The sequence below is a fragment of the Pistacia vera genome, unplaced genomic scaffold, assembly GCF_008641045.1.
Source record: "Pistacia vera cultivar Batoury unplaced genomic scaffold, PisVer_v2 Contig676, whole genome shotgun sequence".
Taxonomy (NCBI): Eukaryota; Viridiplantae; Streptophyta; class Magnoliopsida; order Sapindales; family Anacardiaceae; genus Pistacia; species Pistacia vera.
This window is the reverse complement of record NW_022196530.1, coordinates 646,614-670,556: the sequence shown is the minus strand read 5'-3', so window position 1 is coordinate 670,556 and position 23,943 is coordinate 646,614. Positions and strand designations below refer to the sequence as shown.

At 35.1% G+C, this 23,943-nt stretch overlaps 1 protein-coding gene and 1 pseudogene across 2 annotated transcripts; one reads left to right on the top strand and one right to left on the bottom strand.

The window, feature by feature from the left end:
• Positions 1-14: 14 nt before the first annotated feature.
• LOC116113269 lies at positions 15-2,912 on the bottom strand (annotated as a pseudogene).
• A 3,671-nt stretch (positions 2,913-6,583) lies between these two features.
• On the top strand, positions 6,584-14,258 carry LOC116113265. 2 transcript variants are annotated; one of them, XM_031399405.1, is made up of 8 exons: positions 6,584-6,948; positions 7,436-8,221; positions 9,309-9,661; positions 11,316-11,527; positions 12,790-13,046; positions 13,221-13,399; positions 13,578-13,633; positions 13,730-14,258. In XM_031399405.1, exons 1-8 carry the CDS (start codon positions 6,684-6,686, stop codon positions 13,737-13,739), a joined length of 2,118 nt encoding a protein of 705 aa, XP_031255265.1. In that variant the 5' UTR covers positions 6,584-6,683; the 3' UTR covers positions 13,740-14,258. The 2 variants fall into 2 exon arrangements, with proteins under 2 accessions (XP_031255265.1, XP_031255264.1); XM_031399404.1 differs by having other exon boundaries at positions 13,578-14,258.
• Positions 14,259-23,943: the final 9,685 nt, after the last annotated feature.

The following is a 23,943-nucleotide window of genomic DNA, read 5'->3' as shown; positions in this document are numbered from 1 at the left end:
ATAATTAGTGTGCACAAACTTTTTATTCATGAATTAGAATGTTCCATGGAACCCAAAAATTATATTTAAACTTAAAAATTAAAAATTAAAAAATAAAAGACCAAAGAGAAAAGTGAGAAATACACAATTAGCAAACCATTAGTTATTTATGTATTTCTCCTATTGTCTTTTCCGGAGCATATTTACTAACTGGAGACCTGCATTCAACGGTCAAAAAATGGCATTCATCAATGTACAGAACGTAAACTAAATTATTGTCAGCAGAAAACAGTTAAATATAAAGTTAGCCCACTTCCCTTGTTCGGCAAAGGATCATCCAGATCTTCTGTCGTCTCCATTTCATGAGCTCCAGGACTTCTTTTGGCATTTCTTCAACATTGTCTTGAAGAAACTTTGCCGATTCTAATGTTGCATTTAGCCTTGTTTTTAGTGCCTCCTACAAGTTAAGATTATAATAAACTCTCCTAGATAGCATTTCAGAGAAAAAAGTTAAAGGACATATAATACAAACACTCTCCTATGCAATCAACACTACTGCATAAGACTTGAATTCATCCTCCTACTGGCGGATTTTCATAGCGTACTACTCCTTCTAAGCTTATATATCACTTAGTTTATGATGTTCCAGTGTTAAGGTTTTCGCTATTTCCATGTACACTAATGGTCATGACCCAAATATATATACACTATGCCTAGACAACAAAAAGAAAAAAGAACAGCAATGAAGTTGATATCAGTATGATGATAAAAAATGGAGAAAGAGAAAAGCCTGTAATCAAATGATTCTGCATTGCTCATCATGTTATAATCGTCTTTCAAGCTAGACGGCTGTCAGCAAATAAACCATTTGAATCTTTCTTGGAAGGTGGCTCAAAAATCTCCCAGAAGCAAAGGGTCTCATCTGCCCCAGCTGACACCACAGTCAGGCCATCAGGGCTCCGCAAAACATCGATTTAAGGAACTCAGCTTCATTTATTTAAGAATACAATTTACTGGGTTCTAAACTAAAGTTTTTCAGATAGTCGAACCTGGGAAAGCTCAAGCACTCTAGAACTTTGCTGCTTTAACTCCCCAACTTTAGTCATGGAAGGGTACTTCCACACACATACCTTGTTTTCATTCCCACTGTTACTCAAGCCATGGCCACTCAGTATATCTTTGTGATGCATGTTCCACTCTAGTCCACATATCTGCACATGTAATAAGGAGAAAACCAATAACTGCACAAGTATGGATGGCCAATATGACATGGAACTGTTGTCTAAGAAGAGGAATATGGCCAATTCAACAAAAATATTATCATAAATGAAATGTCTCTTAGTAGAACACAAATAAATTCTAGTTTTTGATCTATGGAAAACTCATGAGAAGTATAACTGGATGGTGCAATAGTTTTTGCTAATGGATGACTGCTTCAGCGACCAAAAAAATTTTAATCATAAATTGAAATGTCTTTTATTAGAACAAAAATAAATTTAGTGCATATAGAAAACTCGTAAGAAAGAGTGGATTATTACACACGCCTGTGCTCCAGTGTCACAGCTGAACTATGTCCCCTTCTGAAAATTCCATATCTTAATACGTCCATCCTCTGTGCCTCCTCCAGAGGCAAGTACATTAGATTGATAAGGGCACCAAGCCAGGGCCTTGACTGCATCCCGATGTTCATTAATTCAGTACAAGAATTTGGTTGCACTCATTTTGGAACGCTCCCATATGCATATGAGATTATTATTCCCACTGCCTGCCAATAGATTGCCCTCAGTAGACCATTTCAGTCCGCATATTCTTTAGTGTGTGCCTTTTTTATGCAATAAGTGACACTGTTTCGCACTCTAACTGCAAATAACAGCATAGTAAAAATATAAAACTCAGCAACTAGAATACCTAAAGATGCAACAAACATAGACGTCCGTGAAATTCAGGTACCATCATGATTGATAATGGAATTCTCAAACCCTGCTGATGTTAAAATGTGACCACTCCGGAGGTTCCATGATAGAGTTGTTACTTTTCCGTGGTGACCATCAGGCCTCCTAACCTGCATTCGGAAACAACACTTATGATCAAAACAAACACATTAAGAGTCAGAGAACCAAGCAATAGATGATGAAATTTGCTCACAAGTTTCGAAGCCTGAGCATCCCATAGCTGAAGTTTGGAGTCAACATATCCAACGGCGAGAATTGCAACATTGCAGGGGTGAGACCAGGCTACACTTGTGGGATAATCATTGTCCCCAAGTGATTCCAACAACAATTCTACCTCACCATTTTCTGATTTCCAGAGATACGACTCAGAAGTCAGAACCCAAAACAATGCAAGAGTGTTATTTTTCCCCAATCCATAATTTTCGTATTAGAATTATCCCTAATATTAGGTGCATCAAGAATTTTAAATTCACTCTGCAAACATAAATCAATTTCATTCAGCACACACCCAAATGCTCCTTACAAATGAATTTACAATTAAAAATGCATTCTTTTTTTATTACCTTCGGCATAAGTTGAGGTCTAGTAATAGTGCGTTGCTCTGTGAAGAAGGGGAAAGGGTCTCCCTGCCAGAAGACTCAATTTAAATTAAAACAAAAAAATCATATAAAAAAACATGGTTACATCAAGAAAAAAAAAATGTTTTTGAAGCATAAAGAACAATTTCTATGATTTACAGAATTACACAATATCTAACATTTACCCAAAATTTTGTATTGTTGATTCTGTGCATTCCCTGTAAAAATTTGTCAATCTCCCATCGTTTTTTTACTCTGTTGATTCCCCTTAAAATGTCGTCCATTTCAGCGCAGAGAATGATCGGAAAGCGAAGTAGCAGAGAAAGAGAAGAAAGAAAAGAGCGAGGGGAAGAAGAAGCAAGAGAAAGGGAAAGCAGAGGGGCAGAGAAGAGAAGGAGAAGAAAAGATAGAGAACGGGAAACGAAGTAGAAGCAGAAGAAGAGGAGAAGAGAATGGAAAATTGAATTTTGAAGAGAGCCGGTTGGTACATTATTATAACGTTGTTCCATTTCCGACCCCTGGGAGATTAGGGAATTTAAAAGGACCCCGTATTTTTTCAGAAGTATTAAAACAAACCCTGGAAAAGGAGTTGACGTTAACACACGCCGTTACAGGGAGTCAACAGTAGTCCATTGAATCCTTTTCAATGACCATTATACCCTTATAAACCATTTTAACTAACAAAATTACAACAAAGCCCTTAGATAAAATGACAAAGTTGCCCTTAAGTTTATGGAAAATGATAAGCTGTTTTTAATTCCAATTATATCATTGAATGCCTATTTTAGGCTTGGATAAGAGGATATATTATATTGTTTTTAAATGTAAGAAGAAGAAAGTGGCCTGAACGGCAAGAAGGAATTCTAAAATCTTCCGAATTGTAACTTTAAAAATATACAAGACTGCTTACATAATTTAAAAGGCTTAAAATTTTTCTGAATTGCTAAATCAAGTTCCTAATTGATTTGAGGAACTGAAAATTGCAGGATGCTAGCGGCTGCAACGTTGCCACTAGTGTTGGTACACGCGGTGGCATTTACTCCACCAGGCTTCATCACCATCAATTTTGTATGGTTTTTTGTAGGAGTGTTCAAAAGAACCGATTAGAACGAGAATTGGGGAGTACGCAGGGTTTGATTTCAGTTTCGGTTCTTACCCAAAACCAATCATCGACGAGTAGGTTTCGGTTCCAGTTTCTAACTATCGGAAACTGTGACTAATATAAAATAAAATTAAAGAGTAAGGGGTTAATAAAAACTTTTGTAGAAAAAGTAATGTGAATACATTTATATTTATATTTCACAACATTTAAGTTGGTTTGACTTTTGAGAATCTACATTTACAAAGTAATGGAGTTTGTAATTTTGAATTTATAATTTGTAATTTTATTTTTGTTAACAAGTGCCAGAGGGTATTTGTAAGTTTTTAAGGGTTTTTTTTTGCCATTTTAAAACTTTTGGGAGTCCTTGAATTTTACAAGTACCCAGAACTGGAACCGAAACCGTTGTTATAGGTTGCAGTTGCGGTTGCGGTTCTGATTCCGGTTCTAGCTCCGGTTCCAGTTCTGGTTTCAGTTCCGATTTTGGTTTCGGTTCTGGTTCCGGTTCTGGTTCCGGTTCCAGTTCCTTCAAAAAATGCAGGGTACCCGAAACTGAACACTCCTAGTTTTTTGGGTTGTAGAACGATTGGGCTTGGAGTTTTGAGCAATAACAAACCTAGACAATTACCTGAGTAGAGGTATGAATATTTAAAAAAATTAAAAAATAAATATTTATTATATTTTTCTCCAATATACTAAAAAATGTCCTTAATATAGTATTCTTATTTAAAAACATATTTCATAGTTTCATTATATCATAATTTTTAGGCTTTTTATTTTGATTTAATAATAATTTGAATCAATACTATTATTATAAGTTACTAATATTGTATATTAAGATTCAATTTTTTCTTCTCAATCTTAATATACGAAACAAGAAAACAAAAATAGAGATATAATATTTACTTTTTTTTTTTTAATTGGTATTTATTGATAAACTTTACTTGGATTGAAATTATTTTATAGAAAAAACATTTTCTTATTATAATGATTTGTGGGGTGAAAGGAAACTATATTACATTGTAGTGCTTTTTAAAATCTTTTTATACAACAATAAAAATTGGCTCACAACCTAATCTCATAAACTCTTTCTTCTAATTCCGATGTGACAGCTCGCAATTGGTCGAACGGAAAAATTCATCAGGAACCAATTGCGAGCTACCACATCAGGGTTGTAAAAGAAAGTTTGTGATATTAAATTGTAAGTAAAATATTGCCCTTTATATAATAAGGTTTTGAAGACAAGTTAGAGCTCATTTGGGTTATCAGACCCCACTAGGTAAGGGTGTTTAAACAAAATACAAAAACTGAACCAAACTGTGAACTGATAACCGAACCAAAAAACTGATTAACCGAAAAAACGGTTCGGTTATGGTTCAAAAAATTCAAAGAACTGGATTTTTGGTTTGGTTACCGATGTTTGGGGAAAACTAAAAAAGGGTTAACCGAAACCGGTTTTTTGAACCAGTTTTACAAATATATATATATAAAATAAATAAAAATAAAAATATATATTATATATTAAATAAAAAATAATTTCATTTCAGACTTTTATTTGTATCAATTTTTAATGTATTATTAGTAGTGGTCAATGGATATGTATAAATGTTTAATTTTTATTTGGATATGTATTGTTTATATTTACAATGTAATTCAGGAAAAAATTAAAAAAAAAAGTTTTATAAAAAAAAGGGAAAACCAGTTTTTCCTCCAAACCGGTTCAGTTTCAGTTCTGGCATTTTTCCGAACCGAAAAATCAATTCAATTAAAAAAAAGGTTAACTGGTTCAGTTAACTGTTTTTTGAAAACCCTTACCACCAGGTCCAACATAGAGTCATCCATGCCTGTGCGGATAGCACTTGGGTGTCACAGTCAACAGCCAATCGACGCTTAAGCACTCAAACTCATAATTGTACCTGGGTGTTGCAACCTCTTAACACAATTAATGAAGAGAAAGAGCTTCAAGATTTTATATCTGAAATTTTAAAACGAAATGGGTGAAGGAAGACGAAGAAGAGAGACGGGCAAGAAAGGAAGAAAGAGAGGTTTTTTTTTTAAATTTAACTCTTTCAAAATTGTAAAAAGACTATAGTATCCTTTGATTGAATGATGCAGATATTTCTATCAATCATTTTACCTAAATGCCCTCGCCTCTTTTGACTTTATTGACTTTCATTAACAGCGCCTTGACGGAAAGTGATTTTTAGAGGTTTTTCTAATACTTTACGAAAAGTAGAAAACCGTGGGGCCGCTCAAATTTCCTTATCTCTCAGGCAGAAACCCTAATGTTGGCGGCTCCCGTTAGCCCCCTTAGACTTCAAAAAGTGACAACTAAACCCATAGTTAGTTATATTAGATTATTAGCCCCTTAGACTTCCGAAACCGACAACAAAACCTAGGAATAGCGGTAGCCCCTTACACTTCCGAAACTGACAATTAAACCCAGGTAAACTCTGTCAGCCCCTTATACTTTCGAAACTGACAACGAAACCCAGGTAAACTCTATGCAGCCCCTTATACTTCCGAAACTGACAACGAAACCCAGGTAAACTCATTTAGCCCCTTATACTTCCGAAACTAACACAAAATCCGGGTAAACTCTACTCCCCTTATACTTCCGAAACTAACAACAAAACCCAGATAAACTCTTGCAGCCCCTTACACTTCCGAAACTAACAACGAAACCTATGTAAAGTTCATTTAGCCCCTTATACTTCCGAACTAACACCGACATCCCAATTATTCGACAGATTCATTTACATGACTCATGGCATGCTATCTAATTGGTCTACAGCTCACTAGATACATAAATTTACCAATAAATCCATTGAATCTAAGTTCTAACCACTCCTCTGACAAATCACTCCCTCAAAACTCATGAAAAGCAACCTCAAATCGAAGGCCATCTTGGTAATTTCATCCATCCACATTATAAATCCGTCGTTTCCCACCTCCGCCACTCCCCGAATCGCCGAGCACCAAACAAAAATTAAAAAATAATTTATTTATTTTCAATTAATTGAAATCAGTGTGAGAACGAGGGCGAGAGAAACAGAGAGAACTGACAATGCGAGAATGGCTCAGTACAGACAATCGGGCCATCATAGCTACAACAACTCCAACGGCACGTCGTCCGGCGACCACGTGTCCATCGGCATCCGTACTACGACGTCTCACGGCAAACTGTCTCGCCCTCGCCGATCGGCACGCTCTGACAAGGCCGGTCTCCGCCTCTCCGTCGCCTCAATCTCCGTCTTCCTCTCCCTCGTACTCCTTGTCACTCTCTTAGCCTATTTTTACATCTCTGGATATAATACTGTTGTTCATACTGATGATAAAGGTATTATTTTATTATTAGTAATGTTACTATTTTTGTTTCTTTTAATTTCTCTGTTTTTTATATAAAGTCAGTTGTTTTTGGTTCTGGATTTGATTAATTTCACTTTGAGATGTGGAGTGATGTGATTATTTTAAAGTTATGATGTGTGTTCTAGTTCGGTTGCTTGGAAAGGGTTGGAAAAAGGATAAGAAAGTAGTTGAATAAAAGAATGAGAGTTTAATTGGAGTAAGGAAAGTCGTTGATTAGTGCAAGTTGAAATTTACGAGTTTTGAAGTAACGTTTAAAGCCAAAACAACTTAGAAAATTCAAATTCAGATCAACATGATCATATTTACTGAAGTTTTTGGTTCATATTTTGGACTTATTATAGCTAGATTGCCTGTCTTGAAGAATTCATGTTTAATTCGTTTTGAATTTTGAAATGTTGAAGGGGGTTGGGGCTTTTTCTTAGATTGCTGAATAAGTTTTTTTTCTTTCTTTGGCTCAGACATGAATAGTTACAATACTGTGGATGGTGAGTTGATGAATGAGCTTGATTTTCTTACGAATGTGACACGGAGGGACACTTTTAAAGTTCTTGGATTTGGCAAGGGCTCAGTAACACATGGAAGAGATTCAAGATATTGGGATACGGATGATAGGAGAAGGGATGATGATTACAACGAGGATGAAGTGGAACGTTCTAGCATGGCTGCAAAGGGTGGAAGTAATAATATGGGCCATATTCCTGTGAAAGTGGACAATGGCAACAAGAAGATTTCTCATGATGATCCGCAGAAGGGTTTAGAAGGGAAAGGAGTTGGTTTGTATAACGAAGCTGGGCGTGATGAATTGAAAATGTATGAAGCAGAATATGAAGCATCCCTAAAGAATTTGGGCCAGTCAGGAAATGGAAATCAACAGTCTGAAGATAAAGATTTTCAGATGCAAAGTGACGCTATCGATGTTGATGATGAGTATGATAATATTGCCGATGGTACTCAAGTGGAATATGATGATTCTGGGCATAACAAAGGGGATGACTCAGATTTAGCAAAAATCCACGATCAGAATCATATGGACTCATCTGATAGTCATGATACTGGAATGCAGGATCAGGATTTTCCCAAGGAAGTTGAGGAAACCTCCAACAAATCATTTGCTGACTCTTCTATAAAATCTCGAAATTTAGGCAATTCTGATGCACATCATCGAGAGGCCAGTGTTACTGGTGGTAAATCCACCAGAAGTTCACGATCAGAACCAAAAAGAAAAAAACGCCGCAAATTTTCTGGTAATTTTTCTGTTCTGTTATGTATGTATTTCTGAATTTACCGTATTGCTATTTTAATTTTCTTTCTATCTATTTCCCCCTTTTCCCCTTCCTTTTCTAAAGGCATATCCTCTATAACTATAAAGGATGTGTAATGTATAACCTGGTTTTGTTTTTGAGATTCTGGATGGAACTAGGAAAACATATCTTCAGTTGTAATCTTAACATTGAGTTTATTGACATTACTCATAGAACCTTATGTGAATCCTAAAATTGCTACTAGGTAGAGGCAAGCCTTTGGACTAGTATAATCTGCAGTTGTAGAGCAGTTGTTACTGGTTCTGAAATGTCTTTTCACTTGTACTGTCAGTAGGTAACTGTGTTCTGTGGTTTCTACATAATAACTGACATCTTGACTTATTATCAGAGAATTCGTCCTTTCTTCATTCATCATAATTGAGAAGTGGTTGTTTTACGTATTAAGATGTGTTCTGGTTTATGCAATGAAACCGTGATTGGTAGTGTTTTAGTTTGGTATAATTTTCTACATGTTTTTCAAATTCGATGCTCGTGAAACATTATTGAGACAGATGCTGACAACCCCCAAAATGAATCTAGATCACCCCTCCTGAGATCTTGCATAGATCTTGAATTTGAAAACAAAAATTCGTGGTTTCTCTAGATTAGGCTCAAGAGGCCAAATTTCCTTAGTACTTCAATTTGAAAACGCTGTTCACTGTCAGAAAACAAAACTCATGTAATTTAATTGATAAGTGAGATTTTGTAAATTGGTGGATGTTTACCCAATCCAACAGTTGAACAGTTGAATTGCATAGCTTGAAAACTTATCCTGCTTTCGGTGTTTGGATCAAAAAATAATGATGAATCAGAGCTTCCTAATACTGGTGGTTGTCTCCATGTGTTTCAGTTGAATCTTTTGTTGTGCTGAGGTGTTGATTTAGAAAGCATACCATTGTTACATCCTAACATATCATCACAAAACATGCAATTTTAGTTTTTGCTTACTTTTGTAGTAGTGGTGTTTGGATGTTGTCTCTATGTTTCAATTTCTGCTCCTTGCCTGATATGTCATGTTTAAAATTTTCAGGGTCGTGTGAGATGAAGTTCTTAAATTCTACTACACAGCTTGTTGAGCCTTTAGAAAGTCGAAAATTTGCAAGATTTTTCTTGCAATATACTGAAGTGGAGGAGAAGCCTGATGGAGTCGCAGAGTGGGAGCCTAGATTTGCTGGGCATCAGAGTTTACAAGAGCGGGAAGAATCATTTTTAGCTCATGACCAAAAAATAAATTGTGGCTTTGTTAAAGGTCCTGAAGGTTCTCCAAGTACTGGATTTGACTTGTCAGAAGATGATGCAAATTATATGAGTAAATGCCACATTGCTGTTGTCTCATGCATTTTTGGAAATTCAGATCGCTTGAGGGTACCTGCTGGTAAAATGGTATGAATAGACAAGCTTTTTCTTTCTATTTGCATTGCTTTATTCTGAGCAATATTTTTTCTGAGAATAAAACAGGTATAAAAAATATCAAATTTTGTATAACTTTTGGATTATGGGGTTATGAAAATAACGTGGAAGAACTTCTATGCCTCTATGCTTATTGATTATTTTTTATTTTGTTAATCGGACTTGTGTTCTGAAAATTTTTAATCATATCTTTCATAGTTTTATATTTTTCAACTTTTGGGAACTTGGTAAGCATGAATCATTAATTAGATGCTTTTATAACAAATTCTTATAAATCATGCACAGACTAATTTTACTTTCTATAAAATCATCTTGTAATGTTATTATGAGCACATTGAAACTTCTTTGAGTGAGTTGTTATTCACATTACAGAATAGCTTTTGTATGGACATATGATTTTGGTTACGGATGGATATGCATTATAATTATTTGTATTTGGATCCCATCTAGCACCAATTGCATTCTTACCGAGTATAGGTATCTGTATTTTATATGTTGTGTTGTATAACATCATGTCTATTCTATTTACATAATGCATTTTAATTTGTAAGACAACATTTACAGCTTTCTCATATCTTGATTTTAACTGAGCTTCCTATCTATTAGTGTATCATTTCTTTTCTTATAAAAAAAAAATATATTTTTTGACTAAGGAACTGTCAATTGTTCCTCTGTTTGCCTTAATTTTAAATGTTCATAAAGGGATTATGAGAAATGGCATGAAATAACTGTGAGGTCATCGGTCAAATGCCCATCTTGTTTCCTTAATTAAGTATTTTGTGATGAAGGGTCTGAATGATAGTCATTAGTGAAATCCTGAATGCAAAGTTTAGGCTTGAGATATGTATCAGTGCAGCAATAGGTTTCACTACCTCCACAAAAATCAGCAGGAGGTCTTGTTTGACATCAACCATTTTTTCTAAGTTATTGACTTTTTCCGGTAAGGTTGGGTCCTCTTGATCAATTGCATGTTATCACAGTTTCTAAAGTCTAGTTGAATCGGTCATAAATCCTTTCTTAATGGGTTACATCAGTCCAAACTCATTGAGAAAATTTGCATAGACAATGGAGAATTGTTTGCAAGAAGATGGTGCTGACAGTATACTATGGGTTGAGGTTATGTGGGGTTTGGAGGCAGTTTCTTTCATCAGAAAGTTAAGTTCTCTCAAATGAAGAAATGTGACTGCTGCAGGGAGAGGAGAGCAGGTGTAGTGGAAAAACGAGAGCCAGTGAACTGAGAAGAACTGAAATAATTGTATATATATATAGTGATTCTCTGGTGTGGATATCTGGAATTTCACGTAAATCCATAATTTAAATGTCACCTGTACGGATTTTGAATGAAACTTCAGAAGTCTCCGCTACCTTATTTGTTTACTCCACGATTAAGCTGTTGTTTTGAATATTCAACTTGTATTTTGTTGGTTGGACTTCGTTCTTCACCTGTTTATTTTCTAGATATCAATCATAATGCCTAGATTAAGTGCTTTTGCTGCTTTTTGCTTTTGAATGGTCTTGAGAGTCGAGTGTATGTGGTCATTTTGAATGCCAATTTATATCTATGAGGTTTATCTAATGTGATTTTAAAATGTAGATAGGGTCTCAATGAGTTTTCACTTCTTTGCAGGTCACTCGTTTGTCAAGGAAAAATGTTTGCTTTGTTATGTTCATGGATGCGCTGACTTTGCAAACACTTATTGCAGAAGGTCAGATACCAGATAGAACAGGTTTGATTGGTTTATGGAGGATAGTTGTTGTGCAGAATCTTCCTTATACTGATATGCGTAGAGTGGGAAAAATACCAAAACTGTTGTCACATCGACTATTTCCTTCTGCAAGGTGAGAATTAGAATAAGCAGGATACAGAATTGCTTATATTATATTGCAGTTAATCAGTTAGAAATGGGCCTGTCCTGCATTTGTTTTGGAGTGTGTTTCTTTTTCCTTGTGACAAAATTTATTTGTTTTCTCACTATACAAAGTGAGTAGGTTTATGGGGCGGTATCACTATAGGCTTATTTTTTTTATTTTTTATTTTTATTGTTAAGAAGCTGCAAACTTTTATCAAGTAAAAAGATGAGAAGATGTAGTTGTGGACCTATTTTCCACAAAGAATCAAAAACTCAAGGTGATGGAAAAAAGATTTGTATGCATACTGCAGTGAATAATTATCCCTTGAACCGAAAAGTATACAAATTAACTCAAAACCCTAGTGATAATTAGAATAGTGAATGCTGTTACGATTAGAGCTTAAATACTATTGTTGGGTATTTATTAGCTAAAGTTTATTTGTCAACGTATTAGAGATAAGTCGTCCGGGTGGTCTTGTATTCAAATTAACCTATTGCATAATTAAATTATAATATTTTGTGTTTGTGTTCGATCACTGTGCCTTTTATTTAAGCAGTGTACTAGAGCTTAAATGCTATTTTTGGGTTCAATATATTAGCTTAAGCTTCTGGTCAAATGGTTACTTACATGTTAGAATTTAGTATTTGTTTTAAATCCATAAATATATCTTGGTATCTGGAGACTTTGGACACATTTAGTAGGTAGACAGGACTAAGTCACACACGTCTTGCTAGCTGTTTTTAATGTAATTAATAAAATATTGGTTGGAAAACTACTTGCTTATGAAAATATTTCAGGTCTTTGAACCATACTGCTGTACAATTGATGTTAACTATCAAATATTAGTTTCAGTTAGGTATTTGCATATTCAGGTATTCTCAAAAGTCATTAACCAAACAAAGCGAGTGCGGGTTGAAGATACCTGATTTATGGATTTTGTATGGTAGAATGGTGTAATCCCGACAGAATGAAGGGCTAAAAAGAAAATAGGAAAGTGGAAAAACACCATAATACTTTGCTTGTTTAATCATTTTGTCACTGCAAGTGTCATGTAGTAATTTGTCATGAACTGCAATCGTTTAACACTTTAATTTTCTGAGTTATGTTATATAGAGGCGCATTTTCTTAATGCATTATTCAGCTTATGATATGACTTTTTCATGGGATTACATTCCTGCCAATTAGGAGGTTATTGCATTTGAAAATTCAGTCTGTTTTTTTCTAACTTCCAACATATGAAATTTTCTCAGATATTCAATTTGGCTGGATAGCAAATTACGTCTTCAACTTGACCCTTTACTCATCTTGGAATATTTCTTGTGGCGAAAGGGTTATGAGTATGCCATTTCTAATCACTATGATCGGCATTGTGTATGGGAAGAAGTCGCACAAAACAAGAAGTTGAACAAGTATAACCATACAATCATTGACCAACAATTTGCGTTCTACCAGGATGATGGGTTGAAAAGATTCGATGCCTCAGATCCTAACAAGCTTCTTCCTAGCAGTATGATCCTGTTCAACCATATACATATATATGTGTAGTGATACTCTTGCTTGACCAAGTTGTAGCGAGCTTGAATCTTGCAACCCCTCTTTACAGCAATGTTGTTTTTCCCCCTTTTTTTCTTTTTCATTATTATTATTTTTAATGTGGAGATTTACTTTGTGCTGTCTGCAGATGTTCCTGAGGGATCTTTCATTGTAAGAGCACACACTCCAATGTCAAATTTGTTCTCATGTCTTTGGTTCAATGAGGTTGATCGGTTTACTCCTCGCGATCAGCTAAGCTTTGCTTATACATACCAGAAATTGCGAAGAACAAATCCTGGCAAAATGTTTTATCTTAATATGTTCAAGGTATAGAGTCTAATTGAAATTCATCTCTGTTTTACTGTTTAAATGAGTGACAATCGATGCAGGAGTGAAAAACTCAAATTTGACTAGCTGTTAAGAGTTTTCTTCTTGAGGAATATTTGAAAAGAGGGAAGGAAATTTGGATTTTAGATTTACAGCGCTTTGCTTCCATGCATTGCAGGATTGTGAGAGGAGAAGCATTGCTAAGCTGTTCCGACACAGAGCAGAGGAGAAGCGGTATAGTCATCAACATGCAGCTACGTAAATGTTTTGCTATATTGAACATTTCACCAGAAGCTGATTTATATATTGTGATTGGATGCACTTATCCAGTGCCTTGTGAAGTTATGTACTATTCCCTCAACGTGTTGTACAAGTGGTGGTGGCTTCCGATACAATACCACATCTTCTGCAGCTTTGATTTGAAGAAAGTCTGCTGGATCTAAAACAATTTCTACAGTGAATACTACAGGTGAGTTCTCCACTTCTGCAGCCCTCTCACGATCAATGCAGAAAAGAAAATTCATACACCCATTTATCCAATTCATTTTAAATTCATTACTTCCGACTAGCGGGAACCAGAGCATTCGATAAATTTTACTACTTCCACTACAAGTTGTATTCTTTGTTCCCTTCTTGATTGGTTGTCGATCTTTTGTTCGTAAAATTTTGATGGCTTATTCAGGCTTGTATGATATATGGGTAATTTGTTTAGTGATGCCACAAATTCAAGATTTTACCTGATGTTGTCCATATTTTGCATCGTTAAATTGGTGCTTCTTGTGGAATACTGAAATATGTTTGATTTAAGTGAACTTTACAGGAGTACAATTAATCAAGTGCTCCTTTTTCTGGATNTTGGGTCATACATTCAAAAAGTTTTTAGTGTTTGTATGGAACTATATTCAAATTAATTGACAGAGGGAGGCAATCAGTGGAGGGAGAAATTTTGATTGATAGAGAGGAGTCTATAACTTAGATTTGGATTAAAACTTCGGTTATACATTGAAAAAGTTTTGAGTTTTTGTATTGAAACATAAGAAACTTTATTTAAATTAATTGACAAAAGGAGACAATCAGTGTGGGGGAAGAGATTCAAATTAATAGAGATGAGTCTATAACTTTGATTTGGATAGAGAACAGCCTATAGCTTTGACTACAAACTTAAAACTATGTAATGAAGTTACTGTAATGGAGTTGCCGTAAAGAGGAGAAGGGTAATTCAAGTGTCATTTGTTTATATATATATATATATATATATTTATTTCCAGCCATGGCTTCATAAACTCCAGATTCCGCCTTAAATAAACATAAAATCGTCTAGTGAAACGGTCAAAGGGTATTTAGGTCTTTTTATCAAAAAAACTCAAATCTCTCACTCCCCAGTTTCGTAAAATTTTGAAATAACCCTCCACATCTCAAATTTTTTCTCTCAACTACCGGGCTTTCAGCCAGTCATTGTTGCCGTTTCTGGCGACAACTCACTGCCCCCAGGCCTTATTTTGAATCCTCAGCCAGCCTCTTGCCACTGTCGGCGTCCTTGCGGCACAACCACCACCCAACCGCAGCTTTTTGCTCCCGCGCGACAGCCTCCTCCCAGCCGTTGCTCGGCTGTTTCCGACGGCAATCGAACCACCCAACAGCACCATCACCTTCACCTCAACTTTCCGGCCAAAACCCTCACCGCAAACGACCTCGCCGACCACCAGATCTCTGCGAACGACCACCAGACCTCTGTCGTTCGCACACGCCTGTCACACCTCTTGACAGGCGCGACGTGTATCGACCCACCGCCGCCCATTTTCTCCCATCCTGGGCCACCATCATTCACCACTGCTGTTGTTTTGCCTTGTTGAGTGTAAACCGGTCGCCGGAAAACCACCCTTTAACACAACCTTACCACTCACGACTCGCCCACTAAGTGTTCGAAGAAACCTCTCCAACCTTGCACACAGCACACCAGCGCCCAACAGCCGCGCGCGCCTGTCCCCCCCACCCTCCGCCCCGCGCCCGCGCGCATAGGTGGGAAAAGCTGTCTACCCTTTTCCAAGTGATATTTGTGCCAAAGCAAAAGGTCAAATTAGGCGTAGGTAAATCTTTACCAAATTAATTTTAATATACATAAATAAATTATGAATTGGGAATTCCCAAAACTCTCCATGAGAAATTTGGATCGATAGAGAGAAGTCTATAACTTTGATTCGGAGGAACACTAGTAAATAATCTTGATAAGTATTTGATTAAAAAAAAAAAAAAAAAAAACGTAGTGGATTGACTTGATTTTCTGTTTATTGAGTAATTAAAAGGTAAATGGTAATTCAAGTCAATCCAATAGTTATTACTTACTTAAACATATGATAAATTTAAAATATGAAAAAAAATTCTTTCCCTTAAATATAGTAAAATTCTATTAATTCTAAAAGCTGTGACAAATTCTTTTTAGGGGTTATTAAATTAAGTTTTGACAAAAAAAGAAAAAGGAAATATAAAATATTTGTGAAGATTAATTCAGTAAAAACTAGCGGATTGACTTGAAGTTGTGTCCAGACACTTCAAGTCAATCCAGTAGTTATTACTGATTAAGCAAGTCCAATAGCCATTACTTACTTACACCACACTTCAACAAAAGAGTTATCTGTCATTATCTGTAATTTATTGTATATGAATTTCAAAATATTTGTGTGAATATTATAGTAAAATTTATTAATTCTGCAATTCATGAGACACCCTTTTTTTTCCTAAGTTTTGTCAGGATCATTATGAATATTTCTAAAATTTTGTTAAACAAATACACCTGTTTTGAGAGTTTAGTGAATTTGCAAAAACTAATGCTAAATTATAATAAAGTTGGATTTTAATTAATTATATGCCCCATTTCTTAAAATATTATGATTTATCATGTATAAATAATAATATGAGGCAAGAATTAAGGACGTCTCATCTAACGCCGGATTGATAGGAGAAAATTAATTTGTTTTATTTATTGGAGAAATTTTCCACATTGTGGTATTGACTCTGTGGAGCTTTGAAAGTGATAGCACTACAAATGAATTATACCTCTTCATTTTATTTATTTAAAATAAAACCAACTACAAATTTTATAAGCCTGTTTGTCCCACGCCATATCAATATATATATCTCACATTACTTGCAATTTAATTCGCTGAATTTTGAAAATGAAACCTCGTTGATTAAACCTCGTTATTTCCCATTTTATAAAACATATTAATTCAATTAATTGTTTTTAACGTAAAAGTATTTTGTAATTCGAAGTATGAAAAATGAGGGTGTTTATCATTATACATCTATAAAATCAACTTGAGAAATAAATATGATTTTAAAAGCTGTTCTAGTAGCTAGAACAGCTTTTAAAAATCCTTTAATGTCAATAATCACTAGCTAAAATTAGTTGATCCTAACTTGAAAATAAAGTTATTAATGTCTATTTTACATCATGCAACAAGGACAACGGAAAACATATTATTTTAAACTAAAATGTGAGAAATATTTTCAATTAAGAAAAAGTACCTTTCACTTATTAAACTTTTGTTAAATCCCAAGTAAATAATTATTGAGAAATAGTAAGAGTTAACAATTTTTTTTTTTCCACCCAAGTAACGGTTTGATGACATATTCTCACTCACAGACTTTTAAAATACTATTTTATTATCCAAATTTGTATTCCAACACTAAACAAAGAGCAAACTCGGTCCAGACTATTAAGCCTTTTAAAGAGGGGAGACTGATGAATATTTTGATAGTGAAATATTAGATTTTGGAGGTTGAAATTGATCAGAATTTGACTTGGAAGAGGCAATTGCATAAACTTTAATAGCTCGATTGTTGGTGATTCATGTGGTCGATAAGAGTAAGATTTGAAGGTTTTTTATGAGTGATGATCAGAGAAGAGAATGATGGTGGTGTGAAGTTATAACGATGCCGGAATTAGAAACATAATATAAATTTGGGTAGTAAAATGGTATTTTAAAAGTTTGTGGGTGGAAAAGTGTCATTAAACCATTAATTGGGTGGAAAATAGTCGTTTACTCAAATAATAAATCATGTCTTGTTAAGTTCCAAAATCGATTGAAATTTATTAAAACTTTCACACACCTTAATTAAATCACGCCTTCCATGAGATCATCAAATTTATTCTTTTAGATTATAATATTGTGGAATTATATAACAAAATATTAATAACAATTAAACAATGATAAACCTTGTACAATATTTTAATGCTACCTAGTGTTGTAGCAAAAATGAGCTGTAACATAGAATATTAGGCTTATAATACGTTGTAAATTGTCATTGTAATGTCACAAATTGCAGGTTAACTACAAATACCTAGTGGGTAGGGTTGTATTTGAATAATTTTTAATATAAAGAATATAATATATGTTTTGATTCTGATTTGGCCTCAGATTCTCCTAATCCAGTTTAGTCCAAATTCAACCGCACCACATTTTGCAGCGATGCCACCAAATTAATTTGAGGAGGCTAAAGTGTAAAGTTTAAAGAACAAGAGGGATTACAGTGATTAATCAAATATAAGAAGTTGCACTTATGGTTATGGAGGGCTAAAGTGTAAAAGTCAATGAATAATGAGGGCCGAAGAAAAAACGAAATTTTAGGGATGAAATTCAGAAAACATAGAAGAAAAGTGACAAATGACGAGATAAAAAAGGGTCTTTTAGCATATGTGATAGTGGAATAGGTGGGAAAAGTCTGTCCTACCCTTTTCCAAGTGATATTTTGTGCCAAAAGCAAAAGGTCAAATTAGGCGTAGGTAAATCTTTACCAAATTAATTTTAATATACATTAAATAAATTATGAATTGGGAATTCCCCAAAACTCTCCATGAGAAATTTGGATCGATAGAGAGAAGTCTATAACTTTGATTCGGATTTAACACTTGGGTCATACATTCAAAAAGTTTTTAGTGTTTGTATGGAACTATATTCAAATTAATTGACAAAGGGAGGCAATCAGTGGAGGGAGAAATTTTGATTGATAGAGAGGAGTCTATAACTTAGATTTGGATTAAAACTTTGGTTATACATTGAAAAAGTTTTGGGTTTTTGTATGGAAACATAAGAAACTTTATTTAAATTAATTGACAGAAGGAGACAATCAGTGTGGGGGAAGAGATTTAAATTGATAGAGATGAGTCTATAACTTTGATTTGGATAGAGAACAGCCTATAGCTTTGACTACAAACTTAAAACTATGTAATGAAGTTACTGTAATGGAGTTGCCGTAAAGAGGAGAAGGGTAATTCAAGTGTCATTTGTTTATATATATATATATATATATATTTATTTCCAGCCATGGCTTCATAAACTCCAGATTCCGCCTTAAATAAACATAAAATCGTCTAGTGAAACGGTCAAAGGGTATTTAGGTCTTTTTATCAAAAAAACTCAAATCTCTCACTCCCCAGTTTCGTAAAATTTTGAAATAACCCTCCACATCTCAAATTTTTTCTCTCAACTACCGGGCTTTCAGCCAGTCATTGTTGCCGTTTCTGGCGACAACTCACTGCCCCCAGGCCTTATTTTGAATCCTCAGCCAGCCTCTTGCCACTGTCGGCGTCCTTGCGGCACAACCACCACCCAACCGCAGCTTTTTGCTCCCGCGCGACAGCCTCCTCCCAGCCGTTGCTCGGCTGTTTCCGACGGCAATCGAACCACCCAACAGCACCATCACCTTCACCTCAACTTTCCGGCCAAAACCCTCACCGCAAACGACCTCGCCGACCACCAGATCTCTGCGAACGACCACCAGACCTCTGTCGTTCGCACACGCCTGTCACACCTCTTGACAGGCGCGACGTGTATCGACCCACCGCCGCCCATTTTCTCCCATCCTGGGCCACCATCATTCACCACTGCTGTTGTTTTGCCTTGTTGTGTGTAAACCGGTCGCCGGAAAACCACCCTTTAACACAACCTTACCACTCACGACTCGCCCACTAAGTGTTCGAAGAAACCTCTCCAACCTTGCACACAGCACACCAGCGCCCAACAGCCGCGCGCGCCTGTCCCCCCCACCCTCCGCCCCGCGCCCGCGCGCCTGTACCCCCCAGGCGGAGAAAGGAAGGTTGAAAAGAGAATTTTACTAACCACCATGATATTTAATTTGTTAAGTGAACGTTAATCACATTGTAGGAAAGTGACAAATGATAAGTGAAAAAATGGATCTTTTAGTACATGTTAGTGGACAGATGTGAAAAGTCTGTCCTACCCTTTTGCCATGTGACATTTTGTGCCAAAAGTGGAAGGTCAAATTAGGCTTAATAAGGCTAATCTTTGCAGTTTGCTCTATCAGTATTCATTTCTTTTTACAATCTTTTAAGCTAAAATGCACACTATAAAACACTAATATCAAAATTAAGGTCACACTATAGTATTGAAAAATTATATATATTAGGCAGTTCATGGGAAAGGCTCACGATTTTTATAACAATTAATCATTTAAGTTTACAGAAATTAACCATTAAAAAAAAAAATGATCCAAGATTTCACTTATTCCCCCATTGTCCACACTCAAATAGCGAAAACAATAATAAATAAAAAGTTAATTATCTGATAACAATTTACAACATATAAAATGAACACAATCATAACTCTAAAATAAATAATTACATAACCACAGTATGGCATTGACTCAACAAAATCCTGATCAATGAAACTCAACAAAATCTTCATTCTCATATACAGGATGGACTCCAATCTTTTTCACCACGAATATTTCTTTGTCCCATAATGAGCTAATTGAAAACTTTGGTTCATTAAACACTTTGATTTTATCTTCAGACAAATAGGATAGCCAAAGATGATCTAACTCTGGCAGACCAACTACATAATCCATTGAAGAGCTAAGTACCCAATTAAAAAAATTCTGAATATCAAATGCATCGTCAAGAGGGAGATTTTCAGTCACATTGCAGTAAGCCAAATTTACGCCGAGAAAACTACGGGAAGTGAGAGCAGGATCAATCTTACGGACAAAATAATTAGAGCACACAATATAACCCGCCAACTTATTATTATTGTTAAAATCTGGAGGCTTTTGTATTATTAGTGAACAACCATCACTCTTATGCTTAAACCACTCTGGAACTTCACTTCCTGGAACAACAATGCCAAATTTAGGGCAACTTCGACTGCCCGTTGCCTGTAAAAGAAAAAAAGAAAGAAAAGGTTATTGTTATTAGATTATTTATTAGAGTTGGACCCTACTAGCTTAAACATTTGGTCTCTATCAAAAAGAATCTGATTCAAGAATAAAGAGAGGAAAAGGACAGACCTTAGTATTCCTTCAGAATTGAAAGTGCCTCGCCTCTGCCATCGAGCAATTTGACACAATACTGACACGAAATATCTGACAAATTTGAGTTGCATAATCTTAATGCATTAGAAATGTTTCCAACGAAACACAGTTTACTTAAGTTGACAATATTGGGAGGAAGTTCTGGCAAAATTTGAAGCCAAAGCAACCGTTCACCTTAAGAACTCTAAGTTTAGAAAGACGATTGATGGTAGCAGGTAGGGAAACAAATTTGTTTAGGCTTAGATCTAAATCCTCCACTGAGATTAAGCTTCCAATAAAATCACTGGTCTTGTTCCTTCCCCAAGATTACAATGACTAAGATCCAACTTTGTAAGAGAAACACATTAACTGGCAGAGAAGGCAATATCAAATCCCTAGGATTTGAACTTTTCTTAAAAGATGATTTGATGGTGATACTTTGCATCCACAATTCTAATTCTAGAAGATTCTTCAGGCAAAAAAGACGACACTTGCTGTCTAATAGCGTTTTCTTAAACTGAGAGTACGCAAACTTTCTACTTGCCATAAAGTCTCGGGTAGACTTTCAAGCTTAGAGCAACCAGAGAGAGAAAGAGTCGTAAGAGATTCCAAACCATTTATTGTATTTGGAAGACACAAGTTCAAAGCAGTTAGTGAGGAAAAGTTTTTCAAGAGATTTCAAACCATTTATAGAACTTGGAAGAGTCACAAGTTTCGAGCAATGAGAGAGAGATAAAGCCTCAAGAGATTTCAAGTCATGTTAGTACTCGAAAGACTCACAAGTTTTGAGCAATAAGAGAGATCGAGATTTCGAAGAGATCTCAAGCCATTTTTGTACTTGGAAGACTTAAAAGATTTTTGCATCCTTCCAAATCCAAGGAATCAAGTTCAGATAGGAACTCAATAGAGAGAGCAGTTCTTTGATAGCAGTTACACTTAAAGAAAGATCTGAGAGGCATTCCATACTTCCAATATCTCCGGAAACTTCTTCATTTTGAGCAACCATAGAGCTGAAGACTTGTTAGAGATTCCATATGAATCTTGTTTGGAAGGTCTAAGGCTTGAACAATTTCCCAGATCCAAACAGTTAATCCTTTTATGAAGCGTAAAGATGGGTGAATCTCACACAAACTTGAACATCCCGTAAGAGTCAACTCCTCAATTTGGGATCTCTGTGAAATCGGGTGTTTTGATGAGGCTGGTGCAGTCTTCGAAACTCATAGATTTCAACATGTATAAGGCTGTTAATTAAAAAAAAAAAAATAAGGAAAAGAAAGATTTACTAAAAACAAAATCAAAGGATAAATCATAAATATTCACTAATTATTTACTAAAAAAATAAATAAATATGCAACTGAATTATCTTACTTTGTTTCCCTTCCAGGTTGTCCGATGCGACTACTACCCATTTTAAGTTCAACAAGTTTATTCAGTTGCAAATTTGATGGCAAAGTTTTCAAAGAATATCCATCCCAATCAGTAATCTTAACTCGTTGGAAAGATATTCAAGACCTTTGGAAGTTGTACATTACGAATCTTGAGTAGTCTTAGGTTGATCATCTTTGAAAAGGCTTTAGCACTTGCATTTAAATAGAGCTCTTCTTCAAGTATTGTTCGACTAGCTCAGTCCCTAGAATTAAAAAACAAAATAAGAGACGAACAAAGTTTGAAGATAATGATAAAAAGTACGTAATATTTTCAGTTAGATAATTCAAAAAGAATCTTTCCCACTAGTTGTTTCCGTGTTCTTTGTAAGCACATGACGAATGTCCTCTTTATCCCATAATCTACTACGTTTTCCAGGCTCTTCAATGCATTCTCTCTTAACAATTTGTCGACCCATTTCTTGTAACAAATAATGCATTTCTACCGTGTTGAAATCTGAAATTTTTATCAGTGATTTATCAAGGAGAACACTTATTCCGATAGTTGGTTTGAAACCACAACCATCTAAAATTCTATTACATATTCTCTACATCTCCTTTAAAGAAACACGCGAGATCAAGAAATATTTTCTTTTCTGTTTCTTCTAAAGTACGAAACTTATTTAAGCTTATCCAAATTTCTTATTAGGATCTCTTTCAGTCTTTTAATGGTGTCCATCCATTCACTGTAGTTCTACCAAACAAAAAGGAACCTAATACTCAAAGCTAATGGAACCGCCAACATACTTATAACACGTTGGGACACCTTCAATAATCTTCTAAAGGCTGTTTGTTTTTAAAGGCTTCCAAATAAGAAGTCAAGAGCTTCGTCATGATTAGGTTCTTTAGCCTCATAAATTTCATCAACCTCATGGCTCATCAACAGATGTTTATTTCTTGTTGTTATTATGATCCTACTTCCTACCCAAACCATCACGTTTTCCAACTAAATTGTTTAGTTGGTCAATATGATCCACATCATCTCAAACAACAGAACTTTTTGTGAGACAACTTTCTCTTATCTCTTTAATTCCATCATACTCATGCTATGTTATTATCTCTTCCTAGAATTTTCAAAAGAAGTTGCCTTTGAAAGTAACCAGGCCACTTTTCCTTGAAATTCCCGGACATTGGCAAGAAAACACTCCCTTCAAATTGATGTGAAAACACTCATAAAAACTCTTGCAATTGTCGTTTTGCCAATTCCTCCCATTCCACATATCCTATCATGCGAATATCGTTGAACCCTGTACCTATCAGCAACTTAAGTCCTCAAGGCGAGAATTTATTCCTACTAGGCCCTCAGAGTATCATCAATGTTTGTTAGACTTAATTTAATTGATATTTCTTTGACAATATCTTTTATGATTGATTCATGTCTGCAATGAAAAGAGACATAGTAGTGGTCAATGTATGACCAAAAAAAAAAAAAAAAAATCCATTTAACTTCACAAATAGGAAGTTTCCCTTCTTTTCAATAGACTTCCTCTGAATTTTAGCCTTCAATACTATCGAATCATATTATAACTGGCTTAGCTGTTATTTAATGATCTCTTAATCTGAACTTTGAATTAACTAATATAAGATATGATGGTGGTTAATAAAAAAAAAAAAAAATCAAAGAAAGATCAAGCAATCACCACTTCAGTCTTATGAAAAAAATTATTCCTCATAACTGGTTAAGTACCGTGAGAAACATTATGACATATATATAAAACAAAAACAAAAATTGTTACCTGTTCTTTGCATCCCATCCGAGAGATTAGCAACCTCTGTTAAAGCATTCTTCCATTTTGAACCTTTTGCTTATTC